Below are 22,606 nucleotides of genomic sequence, written 5' to 3'. Positions count from 1 at the left end.
TTGCCCAACAGTCTGAACACTGTAGGATGTATGATCTCTGATTGACCAGACAAATACAATGATGCATGAGGATGGATATATCATTCTTGTCCTTAGAGACACAGTGATCACATTAAGCTGAAAAGATCAATAAGGAGAATATGCCTATTACAGCTGGATTTCAAACCCAAATTCCTGTACAACAGGTAATTTGAATCAGGCAAGTTGAATACTGTATTTACATAAATCCATTCTACCTTACCATAGTTAATGGTACTTGACAGGAACTAGGCTAATGATTTTAGTAGATAAAACCTAGCTGAGAATAACCATAGTATTATCTTTTGAGAAACTGAACTCATTACCTTGATTAGCTATGACTTCACTCATTCCACTACCAGTTACTGTCTGCAGAAAAGCAAAGTAACTCCTCCGTAACATTTGTTTTTCTAAAGCAGCAGACTGGTCATTTTCTTCTGCTGGAAGGAGCAACACCTCAAAAATAGCATGAAGTAGTGGCATAAACATCTGTTGCAGAAAAGGTGAAACCTGTGTCTGTGGAGATAAGAAGAGGGTGCCAACTCAGTTAGAGAAATCAAACATTTAGAAGTTAAAACCTAAGGGCTTGTTACAATTCTCAGCTTGGATTCACTTTTAATATTAGTAATATCATGTATCAACTACTCAAAGCAAGCCCCATCAGGGTTATCATGAACATTACTGGATCTTGACTTACACACCAACTATTTCAAACCTTTTGCACAAAAATAACTGGCCCTGCCTAGTCTCATTCGGAGTAAGAACAGAAGCTTTTTCAGGATTTTTCATCCTTCTGTTCAGACAAACCATTTCAAATTTCCTGAAATACCATCCCTAAGATGCTGAAGCCATCTTTTTGTAGAACTTTTAAGGATAACTGAAGAAGCTGAAACACTTATGACATTACAGAATAAATTTACAGAATAAACTTGTCACTTACAAGCAACACTTTTGAATGAGAAATATATGTAAGGGCACTAAATTAACTGAACACATGAATTGAAAAACTGATGGGGTATGCTATTCAGTCATGCCTTATAATTCCATATAGAGGCAACTCAGATGTTTATTTCTTAATGCTTCAGCAAGATTTTATCTTTAATCTTCTCTTTATTATACCTTGAAAGTATTCAAGACTGTAAGAAGTTAGGATATTTTACCATGTTATAATAATAATAGTACTATATAATACAAAGTTAAATATTTCAACAAACATGGTATTTGTCCAGTTTTGCTCCTGTGAATTTTTTCTTTTACTTTCCTCACCTTTCATTGACTATTTTTAACTATCTGCTGTTATCCTGGATTGCTTTTAGCATAACTTGCTAAAAGGACTAAAGTAGTTAGAGTCTTCCTCTCTAATCTCTTAAATACTCAATTTTTTCAAAATTCCCTCTCTGTTCTGAAGATGGGATACTCCAAACAGCAGTCCACATGCTAGATTCACACATGTATATTATAGCTCTGTTCCACTGCTTACAAAATGCACCTCTCTCTTCAATTGCAGTAATTTTAATTTCAATTTTGCATTCTGGTGGAAAATTTAAGTCTTTTTAGAGGACTTCTGATGGAAAATTTAAGTCTTTTTAGAGGACTTCTTTCATGCAGCCATGAATTTCCCATACCATTCATAACAGTGCAATATTCATGTGGTAGCTCCAGGGAAATAACAGAGGTAACAGGTTAGTAACTTCATCTATTTCACTGACTTTACATTTGAGTTGTTTGACACTAGGAAGCTCTCAAAGATTACACTTGGAGAGCTTTTGCCAGATTATCAGCTGACAGTCCTACTCCTGTTTATTACATATCTCATGTGTGCCATTTCCAAACCTCCATATTTATCCATGTATTTTTTACTGGAATGCATTAAGCCTCGGTGTACATTTTATGCAACACCACTGCACAGAGATCTTGTAAATCATTATTCCTCCCTATACATGCATCTGATATAAACACAATATAAATATAATCAAAGAAAAAACACTCAATCACTGTGAATCCAGCAATGAATGACCTTGATGGAAGACAATGTTTCCCAGTAGCAGCCTAAAAAATATACTGATTTTTAAGTTCTTAGCTAAGGTTCTAATAGGTACCTGTTTTTCTGTAGTGATGAAAGAGAAGATATCAGCAACACTTTGACCCTGAAAAGCTTAGGCAATATCATACCTTAAACTTAGCTGTTATTTGGTTTATAAGAGGAATGAATTCTTGAAGATCTTTTGCTTCACAGTCTTTAAGCATGTGTTCAGAGGCAGAAGGAATGAATGGAAGAACTTCTTCCTCTAGGCAAATAATCATGCGGTGAAGGAAAGTGCGGACACCACTTCTCAGAACTTCTTTTTGCAACGGACAGCTGAGAGCTGGCAGAAATGTTTGTAGGCAGTCCAGATAAACCTCTGAGCATCCACATTGCTTTACAGTTTGCTTATTGCTGAAAGCCTTGCTAGTTCGGCTGTAAAAGCAACGCATCGAGCTTTATATAAGCTCATGTTCCAATATAGTAAAGAAGCAGTAACACTGAGAACAACAAATGCTTTAAAACCCATGCACTAAACTAGAATATTCCATTTCATGAAATGAGGGCCAAACAGTGGAAGTAATGAACAGAATTATTTGATATGAAGTAGAATTGCTTTGGCAGTTTTTGAGAATTAAATTCTAACAATTTACAAACAACATATGATTAGAATAGCTCCATACAATTCTTTGAGCAACAGAATAGATGCTTATTCACTATAAACTTGCTCAATATTCTCTGTGTCTACATCCATAGCAGCCTTTTCAAAAGGACTTAACTCATTTTCTGGACTACCATAATAAATTCTACAACCACTGATGATTTCCTAGGTCAATAAAGGACAGTAGAAAACTCAGCCCCTCCTCCCAATAAATCCTTTGTATTTCCCTTTTACTCAAATCAGAAATGCACACAGAGTCACTGTGCTGTACCTACCTAGCAAACCCAACGGCATGATTGAGGCAGTCAGCCAGTGCCATCTGTCTGTCCTCATCTTGTGCCATCATCAGTTTTTCTAACAATACTTTGAACTTCTCCATCAGCGGAGTCAACAAATTCCTCATTAGAACCTGTTTTCTTTCTGCAGAGTATTCGCTGTTAACTATTAACACTCCAGCTGTTTCATAAATGAAAAGTTGATCATCACTGCTTAACAGTGCCTGGTAACCATTTTCCTAAAATTGAAGATAACAGGTGTAATTCATTAAGTGTTCTTTATCAAGGTTGTCTTCTCAACGTTTATAGCCTCCTATATATGTCCATCTCTATCCTATACTCCCAGAAGCCCATATAAGCAAGACTATTAAAATTAAGTACAAAAGGTACATGCATACCAAAAGTGATCTCATACCAAAAACTCAAGATTATTATTTGTGTTTAAATGCTTGCATGCTAAGCTTACAATTCAGCAAGTACTCAGACACACAGATGAGTAAGTGCAAGCCTTATTCATTACTAAAATCCGCTGCAAATACTCACAGGAGGAGAAAGTTCCATCAGGTCTTGTATTCTATTCAGAACATCTTCAATAAAGGGATTCATTTGCTTACTAAAATAAAATACAAAGCACATAACACTATTTAGAAACGTGCATTTTTACAAGTTTCCTGATATTTTATTGAAGCTGTAAAGCTAGACACTAAACTACCTTCTCAATACAGAAATCCCCTTGAACTATCAAAGCCCTGCTGCAGAAAAATCTGGCTTACAGATATGGTGCTAGTGGTAGGCCAAAAAGATACATGGCATAGTGGGAAATATGCATTTCTTTCTTTCCCTCATTTTTCCAAAAACATGCATCATCTAAGTGAAATAGTTTCAATAACAGTTGAAAAAATAGGATCATGCTGAAATCTGAGCCGTTTCTGAGATTCTTCTACCTCTACATTAAATACAAGCCTGTGAAATAAGACCAACAAGACAGGACTGTTCAAAGAGTTATATAACTATGAGTATACTTCATCAGTATAAATACCATAAATACTCAAAATTTGGTTAGGGATAAGGAAGAGTTACTTCTTGTGAGTCTCCAGTTCCACTCACTCAGCTCTGCTCACTGAGGAAAAGTAGAACAGACGTGTACATTGTTGATCAGCTTTAACATCTAATAAAAATAAACTAAGCATATGTATTTCCACTTCTGTTACAAATTTTTCCACTGCTACCTTAGCATTACACAACAGGACAACCCTGGTAGAGCAGTGGTTTGATATATTACATTATGGCAATCCACTTGAAGCCCAGTCTGTTTCAGTGACGACTGTGACTTACAGAAGGGCTGTGTATGGTAAATTTAGTGCCATTTGGATGCATTTTACTCACTTAAGAGACTTGACAAATCTGGAAAAGAGGTAAGCTGTTCGACTTCGTACTTTGGGACTTGTATGGCGAAGACCACGGTGATCTAAAAATGCCATCTGCAATCAAGAAAAGCATCTCAGTCTTAGAATCCCTAAACAATGCCAGGGGAATCTAATCCAACAATTTAAGAAACTGATCTTCTTTAGTGACCTTCAGAAAACAAGAAAATTTCCTGAGTCTAAAGAACTTCCCTAATCTCACCTAGTAAAAAATGTAAATGAGGTGAAACTTACCAAAACAGTTGGAATGTGCTGAGGTTCAACAGCAAAGAATTTTTCATATCTAACCACTGTTTCAAAGAACTCCAGGGTCACTGATGTATGTTGATAGGCACTAACACCAGAAGTCACCAGCTACAAATAAAAGCATTAGCAAGTCATTGTTTTATCTTTTTATAAACCTAACTGCAATGTAAGTGAAATGCTGGTAATTAAGATGAGCCATTTGAACTGAAACGTTCCAGTCTTTATTGCCATTTTAAATAGCTCTCAACACACACTTACTGTTCTCATCATGTCTTGTAAAGCTGTGGCTTTAGTAACATCACCAGAGAAGTGAGCACCATGAGATACAGGAAGAGCTTCAGCCAACATATACAGCAGCCTTATTGCTACTTCTACTTCCATAAATCGTGTAGTCTGCCAGTTCCTAGAGAAAGAATATGAACATGTGTCATGGTTTTACTGGTTCTTAGAAGCTAAGCAGGAATTTTTTCCTTCCCCCTTCCCACTGTGTGAAGGGGATGTTGAATGAGCAGATTGACTGTGGCTTAGGCAATTGAGTAACACAAAAGAAGTGGCTGATAGAACCACATTCCTAGTTGATGGCCCTCAGGATCTTGTCTCTGGGGAGAGGTAAGAAGTTCTTTTTTTTTGACTTTTTTTTTTCCCTCTCATCTCCTGAGGGGTAGGGAAGGCATTTAAGGGGTGGAGGAGTTTAGATTGATGCCAGAGCTGGACCTTGTGGAGCTGGAACAAGGTTGGAATAGTAGCTTGGAGGTGGCTGTGTTCTCAGCCCGGCTGCCAGCTGTGAATTCTGCTTGGATTTTCACTGGAGAGGAACTGTTTTGGGACGTTTTTCCCTCCTCCGTTCCTGTTTTTCTTTCTTGGCAGTAGTTCTTGTGCACATCAAAAGGAGAGAAAACCACCACACCATTCAGCCAGCAGGACAGTGAGTTCCCGTTGGGAAGGAACCTTTTTTTTTTTTTCTCTCCCTCCTTTCCCAGTGGGGGGGGAGGGAAGACCTCCATTTTTGGTTTCTTAGCACACCCAGGAGGGTGTTCCCCCACGTGACCACCAGTGATCCAACAATGCCCCCTGCTGACTGGCACAGGACACAAGCTCTGCATCTCTGGTGATCCAACAGCGCTCCCTGCTGACTGTGATTAGAATTGCACCAAGGGGTGCAAACTGAACCGTTTACCTTTTTTGTTTATTTGTTTGTTTTAAAGGGGATTATTTTTGGGTACAGGAGTATTGTTTGGTTGTTTTACTTGTTTTCTTTAGTTGTTTCTGCCAATACACATATTTCTTTTAATAAAGGGCTGTTATTCTTCCTTTTTCCACACTTTTTTCCCCTCAATTGAAGCCTCTTAATTTCGGAATTACAATTGCTTAGAGGGAGGAGTTTGGGTCCTCCTCATAACTCATCCTCAGCAAAACACTTGTGTCTCATTTAAACTGAGACAACATGTTAGTCTTTAGTACCCTATGAAATAAACACAGTTCTTTTCTTTTGAGCCTTCTGCAGATGCACAGCACAAAAAGGAACATATTTATACTACGAAAAACACCGGAAAGGCCTAGGCAGTATTTCAGGATGCTTCTGAAAGACTTTACCCACCAACATACCACCTCTTTATCAGAGCATTACCAATCTTCTTTTACCAGTTTCAACTTGAAAGCTACAGATTTCTTGAAGTGCTTACTTTGGTACAAAACCACCTACTGTGACATGGGGACAAGCCACTCTGCCTCACACAAACAGAGGCTTACTAAAGAGCAAGGTACAAGGAATCTATAAACAATACTGGATTTCTATTTGTATATACATAATTGTCCTCCAAGTCAGGCAATTAGTAATCACATTTTACTTACATGCAGTTTCCGTGATTGGATCTATTTTTTTTCTTTTTTTAACAAAAATACTTCACTTACATTTTTTTAACCCTATCCAACACTTGTTTTTCTGATAAAAGTAATGCATAATATTTACACCTCAAGGAAACTCTTACGAGATGTGGCACAGTGAACACCTGTCCAAATGGCTGTTGCTGTGTAGTTATAAGTGACAAAGATCAAGAAACACCTCTAGGAAAGAAGCGCTGTCATTTAAGGTTACAAAAAGAAAGCTTTTTCTTTCTAAGGAGTTGAGTAAAAGATTATGCAAAGTCACATTTATCATTAAGTTGTAATGAGCTCATTCTATCAAATTGGCTTCATATTACCGCATCACACTTAAGTTCATTACTAACTCTGACAGTTTAAAAAAGGCAAAAAAACTCCCAAAGGGCATCATGCAAAGCAAGTCAAAACCCCCAACTTACTGAAGCGTAGTGTTAAAAACTCTGCGGACAGATGCCAACAATAATTCTGGTGAAACCTGAGCAAGTCTGTCCAGCAACAGTTTTAACTGTTTTCTGTACTCCACAAACATTGCTTCATCTTCACCCTACAAAACATTCACATCAATAAAGTCTGTATTTTCATGTTTAAATTCATTCACAACCACTTTAGACAATTACACCTAAACCAAAAAACATGTATATACAAAACCAGTCTTGCACGCGCAGAGAATTCAATAATGCTCACCCTATGCTCTTGCAACATAACAGCAGACTCCTTTTACGGTTAGCTGTAATATGTTAAGATACATTGCATTCAGTCCAGAAGTATATTAAAAAGGCTTTTCAAACTGAAAACTGGCCAAAAGTACAAGAAAGAAAATGCTCTTGGCAAGGCCTTATTGACCCAATTCTTGAAAACTGACTCACTTCCCAAAGATGTTTTTTCTCAGTATCTACCTTAATTTTAAACTTGGACCTGACAGCAACATTTATGATGGACTGCATACATTTTAACTTAACTTTTTTAAGACTACAACTCTCCAAACAGCCTGAAGCAAAAGTAATCCTGTCTAACAAACTCAATCACTACTGTCAGCTGACAGAGATGTAAGCATGAAAGGAGAACTCGCTCCACGTTTATCTTGTTTGTGTAGAGGTTTGACCATCTCTAGTAGCTCAAGCAACATCTCTTTAAAAAGAGTTTCATTACACAACATTTCTCAAGTCTTTTTGCAAGACTGTGCAGAAACACACAAATTTGCACTGAACAAGCCACCTTAACAGCCATGTTTAGGTATCAGCACAGCTGTGTTTATCTAGGAATATCTCTGCACAAACACAGCCAGAAACACTGTTAACTGAACTGGCTTGAATATTCCTGTACTATGTTGTTTTGTCCTATGCAGACATATCCAGAAGTTAAAAAAGTTTTCCATGTAAGAAAAAAATTCAGCCTAGAGACCTTTGCTTTCTACATTTAAATCTTTAGTTTAAGAAAAATATGGATTTTAAAAGTGTGAGCAAGTTTTACTACATATAATTAAATTGCATTTGCCTCTTTACTCCTATAACAAAATACCTCATTTTCAAAATTATATTCTTCATCATATGTCAACTTCTTCATAACAGCCAACATGATTGCCTAAGATAAAAGCAGACAAGAATCAACAGTTAAAGTTACCACAGTAAAGAAAACATGAAAGCAAGCATAATGTGTTTACAATTATTGTTAATCCCATTTGAACTATTATTTTCAGAGATTAAGCAGAAGTTAACAGTCCAAATCAAAACAGACGGATTATATCCAAACAATACACAGATACTATTCCAGATACACAGCATAGATAATTTGGAGCTCTCTGACAGTATTATCAGGCCTTATTTCCAGCTTGTAATCTGTGCTGTTCAGTTCACACTGAAAACAATCAAGATGACTGAACTAGGCAGAGGAAGCTAAACAGTTGTCCAAGATAACTATTTTAAAGGGGCAGGTCAGCTTAGCTGTAACATCAACTTCTTTAATAGCTCACAGTCATTGGGATGGGTGAGTAACATCAATCTCTACTCAATAATTGCTTTTTGCTAGCTTTTGCTTGCTGTTCCAATATTGCTTCAAGAAACAGTGCACTATACTCTAGTAGCTATAACTACTATCTGTAGCACGTAGTAAATACTACTGATTGTAGTATTTTAGTCTAATCATTATCATCATCATAATCAATAAAATAGAACAAATCATTTATATATTTGGTTTGCCATCCTTAATCCTGCAGGACAAAGATTCAATTACACTTAAGCAATCTTGTATACATGAACCACTGACTAAATCTGGGACTAGGACTGGATCCAACTGCACCTAGACTCCTCTTTGAGAAGGAGTCTACAAAGCAAGGGAGTCCTTTCTGCACCTTGGGACTCAACAGAGGGATCTCTCCAATAAACCTTGTCCACTGCTGAAGCGCAATTCCACCTTAGAAGGGACTGTTGGTATGTCTTAAAGCAGCAAGATCAAGACTTCATTAGGTCTGATACTCTAAATATGTCACTTTGATATTACTCAGCATTTACTAGTTCAGGTTTCATAATTCTCATTTAATGTTTAAAATACATGGAGTATTTAATGCCATTGATATTTGACAGAATGTACAGAAATTGGACTAACACACACAGTGAGCTAAAACAAGTATTTAAAAATTTACTATACTTTAATTCTGGGAACCTATAAAAACTTGTATGAAGTCTAAAATACACACAACAGTAAGTTTTAGGGTATTTCCCATTACTTTCTTATTATGAGGTGGATGAAAGACAAAAAAATTGGTACAATTGCTTCTCAGTTTAACGCAAATCCTCACAAAGTGCTCAGTAAAATTAAGAAATAGTGGCAACATGAGGATCTCCGGTATGAAAGCAGTTTTAGCAAAACAACATATTTCAAGACAGTAACACATTCAAACTCTTAGCATATTAGGTGCACTGCAGTAGTAATAGGATTTGATCTAGTTATAAGAACAAAAGACAGTAACAAAAATAAAAAGATTCAGTGATAGTATCAAAGTTCTCCTTAGACAGGTAGAGAATTTAGTTTTCTTTGTAAAAGAAAAGGAATCACACCTGTCAGATGTATCAACTTACAAAATGCCTGCAGTAATCTAACCAGTTCAACATCCAAATTAGGACATTTACACTGGTGCAGAACAGTCTAAGATAAAAGAAATTAAAAGGACTGGGCTGCAGAATTCAAATAAAAGTTTACTACTTCCAAAACTGGACATAAACCTTACTTATTAAACTTTATGCTTTATATATAAACTGAAGATTATCTCAAGCATATAAATTTGATCTGAATGTATATTTAACATAATTTTTAATATATAAGTGCTTATAATTACAACTGTTATGGCTGAATTGCTGCTTCTTTTGTAAGTTTAATTTATATTATCATGGGGTTCTTTTTAAGACAACCCTTCCTAGACTTCTTTGAATCCTTTGGAATTAGGGCAGGTTTTAATAAAAATACAAAACTTCAAGAACAGAACTCTTCTGTATTGATTTAAGAATATTCTGTGAACAGTACAAGCTGTACAGGATCTTACCAACACATGTTTAAGGGTTGTTTGGGAAAACCAGCTCTAAAATAGCTTTCATCTTTATACACAATTCAATATAGGTTTACTATTTGAGAAGCAACTGTAGTTACTTAGCAGAAGATGGAACACACTGACCTTACTTTTAAGTCTTCCCGTTTGATTACTGTCACACACTTATTTCGAGGCATATACATGAAACATGATTTGTTTCAGCAAAAAGAAACATTCTGATTCAATGTGTTCTTGAAGAACAGAATCTGTAGTAAAAAGAAAATACTTACCTCTACATTAGCCTTTTGTTGGTCTGAAAGTGCAGAAAGCTGTAAAATAAAATTCAAGTGTTACTTTTTTTGAATACTAACTTCTTTATTACTAATGGGAAAAGATAGGCTTGGTTTTGAACAGCCGTATGATTTGCAAGCCTTCTTCCCACTTAATACAAGATTTAACCAAACTCCTTCAGATCTCTAAACACTACAGAAATAGCACAACCACAGGCATTAAAGACACTAAATACTATTAGTAAAAACTTATTTTGCAAGTCAACTTGCACACAGTACAAGATCTATATATTCACAGAAATATCAAATGAAATCATATGTCAGAATTTGTGATAAACTGAAGTCAGACATACTTGTTTCAGGATGTGAAGGTAATCGTAACAAAAGCCAATGATGTTAGAGGAGATATCATCATCTTCGTGAATTAGCAGTTGCAACATTAGGGCCACTTTTGCTTCAATAGCTTGTAGAGTGTCTTGAGCACTCTTCATATCACCACTTTTTATCAGTTTAGTCCAACTAGCTATTAATGCTTGCCCCATCCCATTGACCAGCTTAGAAAATCTGGCCAGAAAATCCACATCATCTTCCTGCAAGGAAAGACACCCAATTAAAAATACCAGCAGAGCTTATGTTCAAATGGCATGAGCTCACAGACTATACTACACATTTAATATGTAGAAGTAAAACCAACATTTGTCTCCTAGACAGAAAGTAAAATTGTCTGTTTCCTTTTCCCCTAGGAATGGAAAAAGAAAAAAATTAAAGCAGTGTCAGATTTGGCTGTCCTCCATTACACAACAGGAGCTTGCTTCATCTCTTCAGATTAGTTTTTTCTCTTTTTACTTTACAGAAAGAAGCAGGTTCAAAATAAAAGCAGCAGCACATACCTACCATAAATTTTAGGCTGTATAAGAGGAAAATCTTTTAATGGGAATACTTCAAAGAATTAACAGCTGTAGCTCTCAGAAATACTGATAACAAGTAACTTTCAGTCCTGCCTGTAAGAGTGAGTTAATATTAAATATTTATGGCTTGCTTTTGCTGACATACATTGATGAGAATTGAGAAATAACCCTAGACCGGTCACCCCAACAGATGATTTCCTCCCTGCCATAACTGTGCAAAAGCTAAAAAATGACAAGTCTACCTCACTAAGACTGAGGTAAGCCTTTTTTATAGGAACACCTTCTGAATTCAAGAATGCACATATTCTGCATTTTAGTAGAAATACTAATTTGACAAAGACTTAAAAATTAAGAGATAACTGCCTTGCAATCTAAGGAGAACAGCTTCATAAGAACTGGTTGCTCTTTCTCCATGGCCGGTAGCAAACAGTTGTTCCTTAAACACTGCAACTGCCAGGGAATGTCTGTTTAGTTAGTAGGTATACTTTTCCAGCTTATCTATAAGCATTTCAAGCCTGATACTTGATGGTACAGACATGCAAACCAGCATATGTGTCCTTAAGCTCTTTCTCCTACCTAATTATGCATAGCTGATCTAATGTCTCACCCTAAAAAAATTCTACCTTGGCTACAACACCTATTACAGAATCATTCAGGAGAGAAGATTCGAAACACAGAAGCAACATTAACAGTAAGCACAACAGGCTTTAGGAGAGGAACAGAGGAGTTACATAATACCTTGCTTCTAAAATAAAGCACTGCACTTAAATTAATAATGAACATTAATAACACACTGTTAGTTTGAGAAAACTGTAAGAAGCGTTTAGCTTCGATGCAGAAGTATAAGTACTTCTCCCTAATCTGTGGGCTGTTTTATAGTTTCTTGCACATTTGCTTACTTAAGAACTGTTGGAAACCTATGACTCCTTCCTATTGTTAAAAATCAATACACAAACCTGATCGATACTGAAGAGGCCAGCAGACTGCAATACTTGACATAAAGATTCAACCAATTTTGTTTTATCAATTGGGTCCATTCCCTTATTTACAATTTCAAACAAACAATCACAGGCTTCTTCTCGGAGAACTTCCACAGACATGTGACCTAGCAGCATATTTATAAACCTTCGGAGAAAAAAAAAGTTTATTTTCATATGTAAAGTAGCATTGTATAGAAGCGTTATACTGTGTTTCTTTTTACAATATAGTTTTAAAGTCTATTGTACTGACAAACCCCAGCATTTTACACATTTTAAGGAGAACACAGGAAACTGAGTAGTGTTTAGTTTGGCTTGCAAAGACAATCACTCTACTAAAATTCCCCCAAAATCCAAATATTTATATATAAAAGTCCTTCTTCCAAGATGAATTTCTGACTCTGTTTCATAGAAATACAGTCAGCACTATCATAGTTGTTTTTGCAAACATTTTCCATCAAAACCCCCTTACCTGTCATTGGCTATCAGGCTCAAATCTATCCAGGATACATAAGCTCCAACTACTTCAAGGCACTGGCATGTCAGCTCTGAGTTATTATATTGATAGTTTTGTAAGATTTGGTACCACGATTCCACCAAACTTGGAATGCACTGTTCCCTCATAGTATCTTTTAATAAGGTGTTCCTACGAGCCTCCTATCAATAGAGAAAAAGGATAAAACAGCCTTGTTGTAGATTAGCATCTTGTTAAATTAGTAGTAGTTTCTGTATCCACTACCACACACCACTTGTCCTAGCAAGATATGTAAGTCAAATCAGAAACCCAAAGTGAATGCTTTTTTATTTTCCAAAAAATAAAACAAAAATATCCTAGGTTTGTTTTTAGTTTGTTTTTTGGTGTGGGGTTTTTTACCTCAATGCCCAAACACTGAAAAAAGGCTCTCTAGATCATTAAATGGACTTCTGATGTTAGGACTCCTTAAAACACACACTAGAAGAAATTAACATTTTAAAATTAATCAGTCTAGTATTAAATTGGCTAACTCAGTACATTGGTTTTTGTTTGCTAGCTTCTCAAGCAAAAAAAATTCATTGGCTGAAAAGTATGAAGACATAAAAGGCATTAAATAACATATGGTTTTTATATTTAAACCACCCAATATTTCTAAAGAACAGCTGCCACAGAAGAAGACCATATCTGCAAACCTTCTCTGATTAAAGAGAACTTTTTTTGAAATTTAAAACAAATAAGGCAAAACAATAACTTGCCTCTGATGTATGAACAACATCCCGGTCCACCAGCTCAGCATCAACAGCCATCAGGATTCTGAGGTACATATCCACACCTCGTGGATTAAGGTCAACTACTGATAGAATGTCAAAAAAAAACTTGGGCCATTTTGTGAGATATTCAGTAACAAAAAGCAATGCAAAGACTTGTGCTGCTTTGTTGCGAATAAAGGTCTTCTCAGGCTGGGGATTCAGCATCTGGTAGAAACAAGACATTTCATTTGTAGATTAAATTATACTGTATTAGAGAAGAGTCTTACATATTTGTTGATCTCTCTATAGTGATTAACGTACTACCTCTCTTCCTGGTTGAGACCAGTAAAAAAAATCTCACTTTTCCAAGGATTTTGCAGAAAATTTGGCTAAATCATCATGCAACAAGGAAAACATTCTCTCTGGATGATACAGTCCTAAGCCCTTAATTCAGTACCAAGACATTAAGTGTACTATTCAAAGACTAAAAGGTCATTTGTCAGCTTGGTTAAAGAAGTAAACAAAAACTTCCAGAAACAAGTTACAGTCCTCTTGTAGCTAGCTTATGCCTGTATTAGATGTTAGCCTTAAGAATAGTAGGAAAGGATGTTCCTAAATCTAAGATCATAACGGAAAAAAATCTGTCACTACCAATCTCCACTCTCTCCTTCCCCTTTTAAAAACTCCCAAATGGAACAGTTTGCCATGAAGAGAAAAGCAATTTAATCCACTTCACAATGATCTGTTCTTTTTAAAGAGTTGTACTATATTCCATTTCCTACTATTAAGTTCTCTACACAGCAACCACGTTATTCTCCAGTGGAATGGCAGAAGTGGAATGACAACTAGATAATGGCAGGTATAGAAAAAGACTTGTGTAATCCTGCTTAATGGTTCTGCTCACTGCAAACTCCTGGGTCAGACTGATATTACCTGTTCAGCTGCATTAACTAATTCCACAAGAGTAGTCCATCCTCTGTCACAATACTAACAGAGGGGTGATGCTGTTCATTCATAAACATCTGCTAGCATTTTAAGTCGATAGGAGTTTGCTCAGGAGGGTCTTAGAATTACTGTTCTTCCTCCGGGCACTCGGGAACATCAGAAATCTGTATCATAATTCTTTAAAGGGAAGCTTTTAATACTCCTTATTTTGCACACAACTGATTAAACCACAGTCATTATCTGATGCAAGAGTTTTACATTTAGTGATAAGTTCAAGCACAGACTTCTTTACAACATTTGATTTAAACAATTTCTCACAGACCTTTAACCATCAGATACCGAATATCTTCAGGAATCCATCTTTAAACTCAACAGATTAAAGGTTTAACCCACGCTCAACGCCTTAGGCTAGGCTACTGAGAGCCTACTCTGTAACACTGCTGTGAAGGACAGACTGACCTGTGCTTGCAGCCATGTTATGAGCGTTTCCCTAATTAGCTGCTGTTGGACTTCAGTAAGTTCAGAGTATCTGAAACAAAACATATTGAGATCAAAATACAATGGCTTCATGACAAGCGCCAAGTAAGGCAAAAACTCTCCATATGGCACATAATGCTGTATGTTAACATAAATGGAAGGTTCCTAGCAAATGAATTTACAAAGCTATTTGCATATTAAAATTTTGAATCAAAGACAAAAATAAGGAAAAAAATTATTTTTATTTTATAAATCCATATTAATGGATTACATTTTGAGGTACTACTGCCCCCTATATCGGAGTAGGAGCTTGAAAATTCACAGGAAGGGTGCTCTATCAGCTCTAAACAGGACTTAAGACCCTGACAAAAATACACATTTGACCATACACTATGGGGAGAATGAAGAGACATCTATATATGCTCAAATTTGTTTACTACAGGTGGAAGACTGTCAATAGAAGGAAGTCCTTCACTGATTTGACCAACAGTCAATTGTTATCAGACATATGTCAAAAACCCAAGCAAACAAGTAATTCTGCTTTATGTCAAGTGTACAGTTTGGGAAATTTTGACATTATATCCAGCCCATCTCAAATACTACCCATACAACACCTTCCCAACACAAGCGAAGCTGAGAACACTCTCTTTGCAATAAAGCTAGCTGTAGGTCTGTAACTCCTTATCAGGAATGACTGTTGAATGGGACTCCACTGTTCCTGCCTCAGCTAACTATTCATTAAAGAGAAGAAAAAAGCAACCCCACTGAAAATGCACAAAGAAAATAAGCAGCAGGAAACCAAGAGAAAACATACTGCAGGAAGCAGATGACAAGAATGGAACAAGCAGAGGAAGGTGGACAGTAAGGTAAAATCAGGTAAATAAAATCACAGAAAATTAAGTCTTTAGTATTTGCAGTCAAACAGAACTGTAAAAATCAGTCACAAAATGCATCTTATTCCTATCTAAACCTGACCCACATGTTCGGTGTATTGCAACCAGTCATGCTGATATTCCAAGATGCCATGAGTCCAGACAAAAGGAGTCCAAAGCAAAAAAAAAACCAAACATATAGTTCCATGCAATGAAACTGATACTGTTTCAAAGTATTTTCCCTAAAATTACAATTCTATGAAAATGCCACTCAGTGAAAAGACTATTTTCTCTTAACATCTCTGCCATGGTTATTGAATGAATAAGGCTTTGTCTGAAGTCCAGGAGTCTGTACTGAGCAAGGCTGCTGCTTGCAGGACTCTCTTCTGCAAAAATCAGTGAGAGTACAGAATAAGGCTTGAAATTCCAGAAAGGAATGGCTAAGTAAGTTTCAAGAAATCCTTGGTAACTGGGTCTGTGTGGGGCCACATACAGGTGTTAGACTAGCTAAGAGTAAAGTGTGCTGCTTAAAACCTCTCCCAAGAAAAGGTGAAGAAATACAAGAAAGTTCTCTGGACCAGATTACAGCCACCTTATCAACCATGACAAGACAACAGACACCACTTTATGTGCAAGCAAAATAAAAAGGGAAAACTAAATGGATGCGTATAGGTGGTGTCAAGAAAGATTACTCACTTGAACTTTATTTGATGTTCCAGGACTTGAAAGCAGAAGAACTTGATATGATCATCACTAGAAAAGAAAATTCTGTTACTGGCAGCAATATGGTATGCTTTCCTGGGAAGAAAAAAATTCCTCAAATATTACAATAAGATTGCCCCTTTGGTATATCAAGAATAACACCAAAAAAAGAAAAAAAAAAAAAAAAAGCCACTGCTGTTAATTCAGAGCAAAAATGAAAAATCTTGAGCAGTTAATCTGATAGAAATGAGCAACTGTTAAACTGATACACTTGATATTAACCTTTTTTTTAATACAGTCACCTATTTGTTATGCTTTGATTTCAGTAATGAACATGCAAAACTACAATACCGATTGTATCCTGCCTTTATAAAAACTGCCAGGCTTGAATACTATGTTTGAGGTCCACTAGTACACCAAGTGCAAGTTGTACACTGCATCTCAAAAATCAAAGGTGAAGACAAACTGAGGTATAGATTAGGACGGTACATTACACATGCTATATAATCTATACAACTTTATCTTATTAAACATTGTAACAATCGTAATGTATTTTTTTAAAGATTATAAAATGCTATTTTCTAATATACTGTTGTTTTGTTAATTACTGCACTATTGGAGTCAGAAATTTTGATAAATCATTTGCAAAAAACCATTCACTATAAATTACTGCTCTTATTCAGGAGATAGGCCCCCCTCAATTTCCTTCCAATCTGAATTATTCTGTAATACAGCGACAACCTCGTATTTTTTTATGTAAATACACAGCCTTGAGCAAAAACAACTGAGACTACACAGTCTTTGCATCTTGAAAAATGGTATGGCCTACTCCATAGGATCAGGGACAAGAACTACTTATGGGATTACTGCATATAAAACCTAAAGTCTCCCAGTGGGTAATTCTCAGCACTCCTTTGCCCCATAAGATAGTGCACTCTTTTCCTCTGGATTTCATAAAGCAGCAGTCTTTAGGTTAGTAGATTAATATGGAGTTTAACTTATACATTGTTCTTCCTTGAAAAGCATTATACAAAGGCCACAGATCAACTATGATACTAAAGATAGTATGAAGACCATATTAACTTTTAGCAATTTACAGTTTGTCTAATATGCTGCACAGATAAATCTCAGCCATGCATATTAGCAATGAAGAAATTATTAACTACATTACCTGTATATACTCTGAGCTAACGCTTCTGCACAGACTTGCCAAGCATCCTGAGATATCTTAAGCTGCTCAAAGTAGGCTAGTGCCTGCAAAAAATTAATTTTAAGTTTCATTTAAAAAAAGAACAAAGCACACAGCAAGACAATTAATTTACACCTGGCCTCATGTTTAAACAGATCTCCTTCAAAAAAACAGCAGTATTTGGATACATTCAAGTATTTATAAGGTTCCTTAATTACTTTAATACAAGACTGGTTTTTTCACCTAATGTCATAGGTACCCATTTTCACTTCACATTCAACACAAATATTTTTGTTACTTAAATATAGAAGTCATAGAATCAGAAATGCTGAGGTGCAACAGAACCTCTGAAGACAGCTGACTAGAGAAACTTGCTCAGGGCCTTTCTATTTAGGTGGAAGTTCACATCCAAGTTAAAATTACTTCCACAAATTCGCAAGAGTAGGTGATTTAGGTTTTCCGCTGAAAACAATTATTTTTGTTATACCACTTTGCCTGTATCCAACACCCCAAGCTTAGGAAACATTCAAACACTGGCCAATTGTCCAGTAGGAATCTACTACAGAAATCAGAAAAAACTTCTACTAAATTTTAGATAATCAAGTTGCTTATCAGAACTTCTAAATAGCTTTGGACAACAGTTAATTTGATTCAGTTGCTTTAAGATTTAGTGTGCCCTGTAATACAAAACAGTAAAGTAAGTTATGAAACAGAGATTGTAATTATTCAGAAGTAAGTTCTAAAATAAGAATTTACTTCCTGTAGTTAGTACTTGTGATTTTCCTAAACTTAACAGTTTTACTAGAAATGGTTTGATACTTCCTTTATGTTACATCTTATGAGTGAAAAGTTAAGTCCCTTTCTGATATGAAATGTTTCAAAACTGGGCAGACTGCATAGTTAAAAGGTCAATAAATCTCTAACCTTCAAATTTTTGTGAAATTCTACTATCAGAACACTAAAGATTATCTATATCCACCCTTCCAAAAAGGACAAATACGCAGAACCAACACACTTAATAGGCTGCTTAGCAATACTGCATCAAACCACATTTGTAACTTTCGTATACGTTCCGGGATTTGTTCTATGAACACAAAACCATGGTATTAACATCCTCGTTTCTGAAAGATTTTACTGGACATTCTCTTGTAGACAGTTGAATCAACTTGGTAATCAGTAAGCAGAGATAATTACTGAACAGCTATATAAATAATAATGTCTTTTCATAGGAGTATCTCTTACAAAGTAACTGTTACCCACACACCATGACTACTCTCTTAACTATGACAATACAAGCTGCACTACAGTTGAAACAAGACATTAATTAAAAAGACAATAAAGCTAGGTAATCCATCAAAATAATAATTAAAAAACACATCTAAGAATCAAAAGGGCAATTTAAAGCAATCTGTTTTCCGTAGCTGCTTTTCATTCCATGAGAACCTACGTAAGGAGGTGAGCAACAAGTACAAAGAACTGAAAAGACTTAAAAACTCTATGCATGTTAAGTGTAACTTCACTGAATTGATAATATACAACCCTCGACTTACACGTTTGCATCATGATTTCGTATTATACTTGCCACCACAAACCCTATGCATTGGTTAACAGAAAAAAATCCCAAACACAACCCCCCCAAACCAAAAAAACATGAAACTTTTGCACAGGAACAGCAACTCCAGTTACTAGAGAGAAAAGGAAGTTAATTACATACTCTTTGTCTGAAGTCTGCATCAGCATTTGGGTTTAGCCCTAAAAGGGCTTGTTCATCCATTTCTACTGCTATACTCTTTGTTTCCTGCTCCTAACTGGTTTGCCCACTTCTCCTAGAGGGGAAACTACGACCATCTGCAAACAGAGAAAGAGAAATTTTATTTGCTCAGCAAAACAAAAACAATTAAAAGCAGGACAGCAGCAACCACACAAGTTTTCCCACAAACTCAAACACACAGTATGTACTCCAACTGAACATGAATGCACATACTTCTGATACAGATACCAGAATTTTAAGTCCTTTAATCAACTTTTCACAGTACTGTATTTCTTACTGTCTAAGGGAATTTTTAAGTTTCCCTATATTTCAGGTCTCTTGAAAAGAGTTAACATCATCTGAATTAACAGAGAAATGGCATGATGTGTACTATTCAACTGAAAGGCTTAAACTCAACTTTCAAGCATGCAGAGGTTTCAGCAAGATATGACATAAACATAAATCTGCTACTTAAAAGATAGACCATTGTATTTTTTTCCCCACCACAAACTCAACTGCAAAAAACCCCTCTACTCATCTCCAATATTGTTAAGATGCCTCATAATCCCCTATAGGGGCAAAGCTGTTAGAAGGTCTTTCTTCTAAAGTAAGTACACAGAACAGAAGTGTCTTAGAAATTAACCACAAAATACACCAAACTGAGTTTTTAACAAAGTTTTCTGTTCCTACTAATGGGTGCAGATTTATTAGCAAAAATTTTTATTTAGAAAATTCAGTATAAAATTAACAAGCAAGCTATGCAAATGTTCTAAAGATGACATGCCTCTTCAGGCTGTTCTGCAACGCTCTGGTAAAATGCAGATAATTAAAAAAAAAATTAAAATAATCTCTGTCGAACTGTAGGATGCCGCTAGACAACAAGAGGGGACAAAAACCCATCTATCCTTCAAATTCCTGCCCCACCTCCCCCCTCCACGGTAACACAGTTAATTAGGCCTGAAATCAGGCCTTGTTACGTAAGTATGTAGGAGGTAGGGGAAAGGAAGAGACGAGAAAGAGATGAAATACAAAAGGGCTGTGGTTTGAAGCTGCCTACATACCCATAGGTAGTACTTCTAATTTCTTAGTATTGCGTGTCTCCTGCATGCTCTACTGCTCACCCTCCCCCCCGGGAAGAAAGGTGGCAGTGACAACTCACAACAAGCAGGACTGAAAAGGAGAGCCCCAAATTTAATGTGGTGACAGACTTTTCTATAAAACTCAAGGCAGAATACACTATACCAAAGTGCATAATGAAAAGAAATTTAATAAGTAAAACTGAGTTCATACAAAAAAATAAATTGCAGGTTTCAGCAGCATAGAAACCAGAAAGTCTGGAACAAAGAGATGACTCGTGGCAAAAGAAGCCTCACACACTGCCTTAGACAGTGATCCCTCTCGGGCAGAACCTTCAGGGATTAAAGTTGCTTTGCCAAGCCTTCTCCCTCCACATTCCCAGCCCCCAGTCTGTTTTCCCCATAATCAACATCCAGATCACCAGATCCAGATTAAAATAAAGGGAAACGATTTTTTTTCAACAGTATCTCATCAATAGTTACACAAGTAAAACTATTTATTATACAGAAGTATTTTTGTGCATATTTACCTGCTGATATCACTACATTACTACCTTTTGGACAGATCAAACATGTATTCTCTTCACCTGTTATTGCTAATTTTATAAATGCTACATGAACATATTTAAAATTTCAACTTCTTTTCTAAAGAGTAACATCCTGACGACCCACCTCTGAAAGACAATTGAGATAAACTATCTGAATGAGCCTTCTGAGAAAGCTAATAAAATAACTTTTCATGCCTCATGGCTTTACTTAAGCAGATAACTTTTCCACCACAAATCTATTTCACTAGCCGGATACACTTCGAAAGCAAAGCTGAACTGTGATTTTAATAGCACTCACGGTTCACAAAATCCATTGCAAAATGCACTCAGCTATAACATCAAGTATGTCATTAAAGTAAGTTTTATTTATAAAAACAATCAATAACATTAATACTTAATATGCAGCTGTGTAGACAGTATTGTCTTTTTTACTTAGAGATGATTTTTTGTTAAGCAGTACACCATGCTGGGTGGCAAACTCATCATAATATAATTCGGAAGGTGCAGTTCCTTAACAAGGAAGTCATACAGGTACGTCTCATTAGGATAGTTCATCCTCTTTCACTTACTAAATACAGAAGATGCATTTGCTAGTAGAGACCGTTTTCATATGGGAAAGTCAGGGGGGAAAAAAAAAAGGCAACCCCCTTTGCCCAGTTAATAATGCAAATGTGGTCAAGATGCGTAACTTCGGTCCAAATATGCCCCCATAATAAAAGCATTCAAAGCATTTTAACTACAGGTGCTAAGCACAGGAGGAATTAGTAATTAAAGCATACTTCATTTGCAGCACTCGTTCTAGGTATTTACAAGAGTGATAGCACAGGGGGAGCCTGTGATGTGCCTCATTTGAACTCCCTCAAGTTTTCTCTCTAATAAAACAAAGACAACAAAATGAATCTTTCACAATTTTTTTGCTCTCTTTTGCTTGCTGCAAACCTTGAGCGTATTTACAGACTCTTAGGGCTCTAGAGCCTTCACGCTGACCTAACACGCGGTTGGAGCGAACAACTGTGTAGCTGTTGCTACTTCGAGAACTTTTCAACCGGTCTAGAAACTTTTTCTTTCCGTAAGTGACACATAAGCTCTTCATTTCAGGCACATTCTTACTGGCAGGAATTCCCCTTGAGGAGCAAGGCCTCCTTGCCCCCGCCCCAAATTCGGTCAGGAGCCCGGTCCCCCGCGCCTGGGGAGCCAAACGCGGCTCCGCAGCCCGGCCGGCGAGGGCGATCGCGGCATCCAGCTCCGCGATGCGGACGCCGGGGCTGTATTAACCCCCCCAGCCCCGTCCCGGGGCCGCTGCGAGCGACCAAACACTGGGCTCTCGCGGCGGGGAACCACCGCTCCCACCGCGCCGGGACCGGCGGAACATGGAGGTGCGGGGAGGTCCCTCCCTCCCCTCACGCTGCAGTCCTACGATTTCTTCCTTCCCCCATCAGAGGGACGGCCACGGAGACGGCAGCTCCCGCGAATGGAACCGCAACGCAGCCTACTGCGCATATTAGCAAAGAAAAACACCGGTATTTTTTGGCGGCTCCCGGAGGGCGGGCCTGGTGGGGACCAGTTGGCTGCGCCCCCGACGGCCCCCAGCAGCAGGGCC

The 22,606-nt window shown here is 36.9% G+C and overlaps 1 protein-coding gene across 1 annotated transcript in view; it reads right to left on the bottom strand.

Annotated features, from left to right (window-relative positions):
- The window catches only part of XPOT (exportin for tRNA), a 29,418-nt gene that overhangs the window by 6,452 nt on the left and 360 nt on the right, over positions 1 to 22,606 (bottom strand). Inside the window, exons 2-19 of the mRNA XM_050325347.1 lie at positions 19,347 to 19,480; positions 17,615 to 17,697; positions 16,438 to 16,494; positions 14,852 to 14,921; positions 13,454 to 13,672; positions 12,696 to 12,880; positions 12,203 to 12,371; positions 10,692 to 10,928; positions 10,339 to 10,377; positions 8,047 to 8,109; positions 6,948 to 7,072; positions 4,906 to 5,050; positions 4,636 to 4,755; positions 4,364 to 4,458; positions 3,521 to 3,590; positions 2,978 to 3,216; positions 2,191 to 2,476; positions 345 to 534 (exon numbers count right to left, since the gene is read on the bottom strand). Coding sequence (XP_050181304.1) covers positions 345 to 534; positions 2,191 to 2,476; positions 2,978 to 3,216; positions 3,521 to 3,590; positions 4,364 to 4,458; positions 4,636 to 4,755; positions 4,906 to 5,050; positions 6,948 to 7,072; positions 8,047 to 8,109; positions 10,339 to 10,377; positions 10,692 to 10,928; positions 12,203 to 12,371; positions 12,696 to 12,880; positions 13,454 to 13,672; positions 14,852 to 14,921; positions 16,438 to 16,494; positions 17,615 to 17,697; positions 19,347 to 19,406 — 2,452 coding nt within the window. The 5' untranslated portion in view covers positions 19,407 to 19,480. The remainder of the gene's footprint in view (positions 1 to 344; positions 535 to 2,190; positions 2,477 to 2,977; positions 3,217 to 3,520; positions 3,591 to 4,363; positions 4,459 to 4,635; positions 4,756 to 4,905; positions 5,051 to 6,947; positions 7,073 to 8,046; positions 8,110 to 10,338; positions 10,378 to 10,691; positions 10,929 to 12,202; positions 12,372 to 12,695; positions 12,881 to 13,453; positions 13,673 to 14,851; positions 14,922 to 16,437; positions 16,495 to 17,614; positions 17,698 to 19,346; positions 19,481 to 22,606) is intronic.

This window comes from Myiozetetes cayanensis, unplaced genomic scaffold (assembly GCF_022539395.1).
Source record: "Myiozetetes cayanensis isolate MyiCay16 unplaced genomic scaffold, myiCay2020 scf3, whole genome shotgun sequence".
NCBI classification, from domain to species: domain Eukaryota; kingdom Metazoa; phylum Chordata; class Aves; order Passeriformes; family Tyrannidae; genus Myiozetetes; species Myiozetetes cayanensis.
Note: the sequence above shows the minus strand (reverse complement) of the source record. Positions and strands in the feature narration are given on the sequence as shown.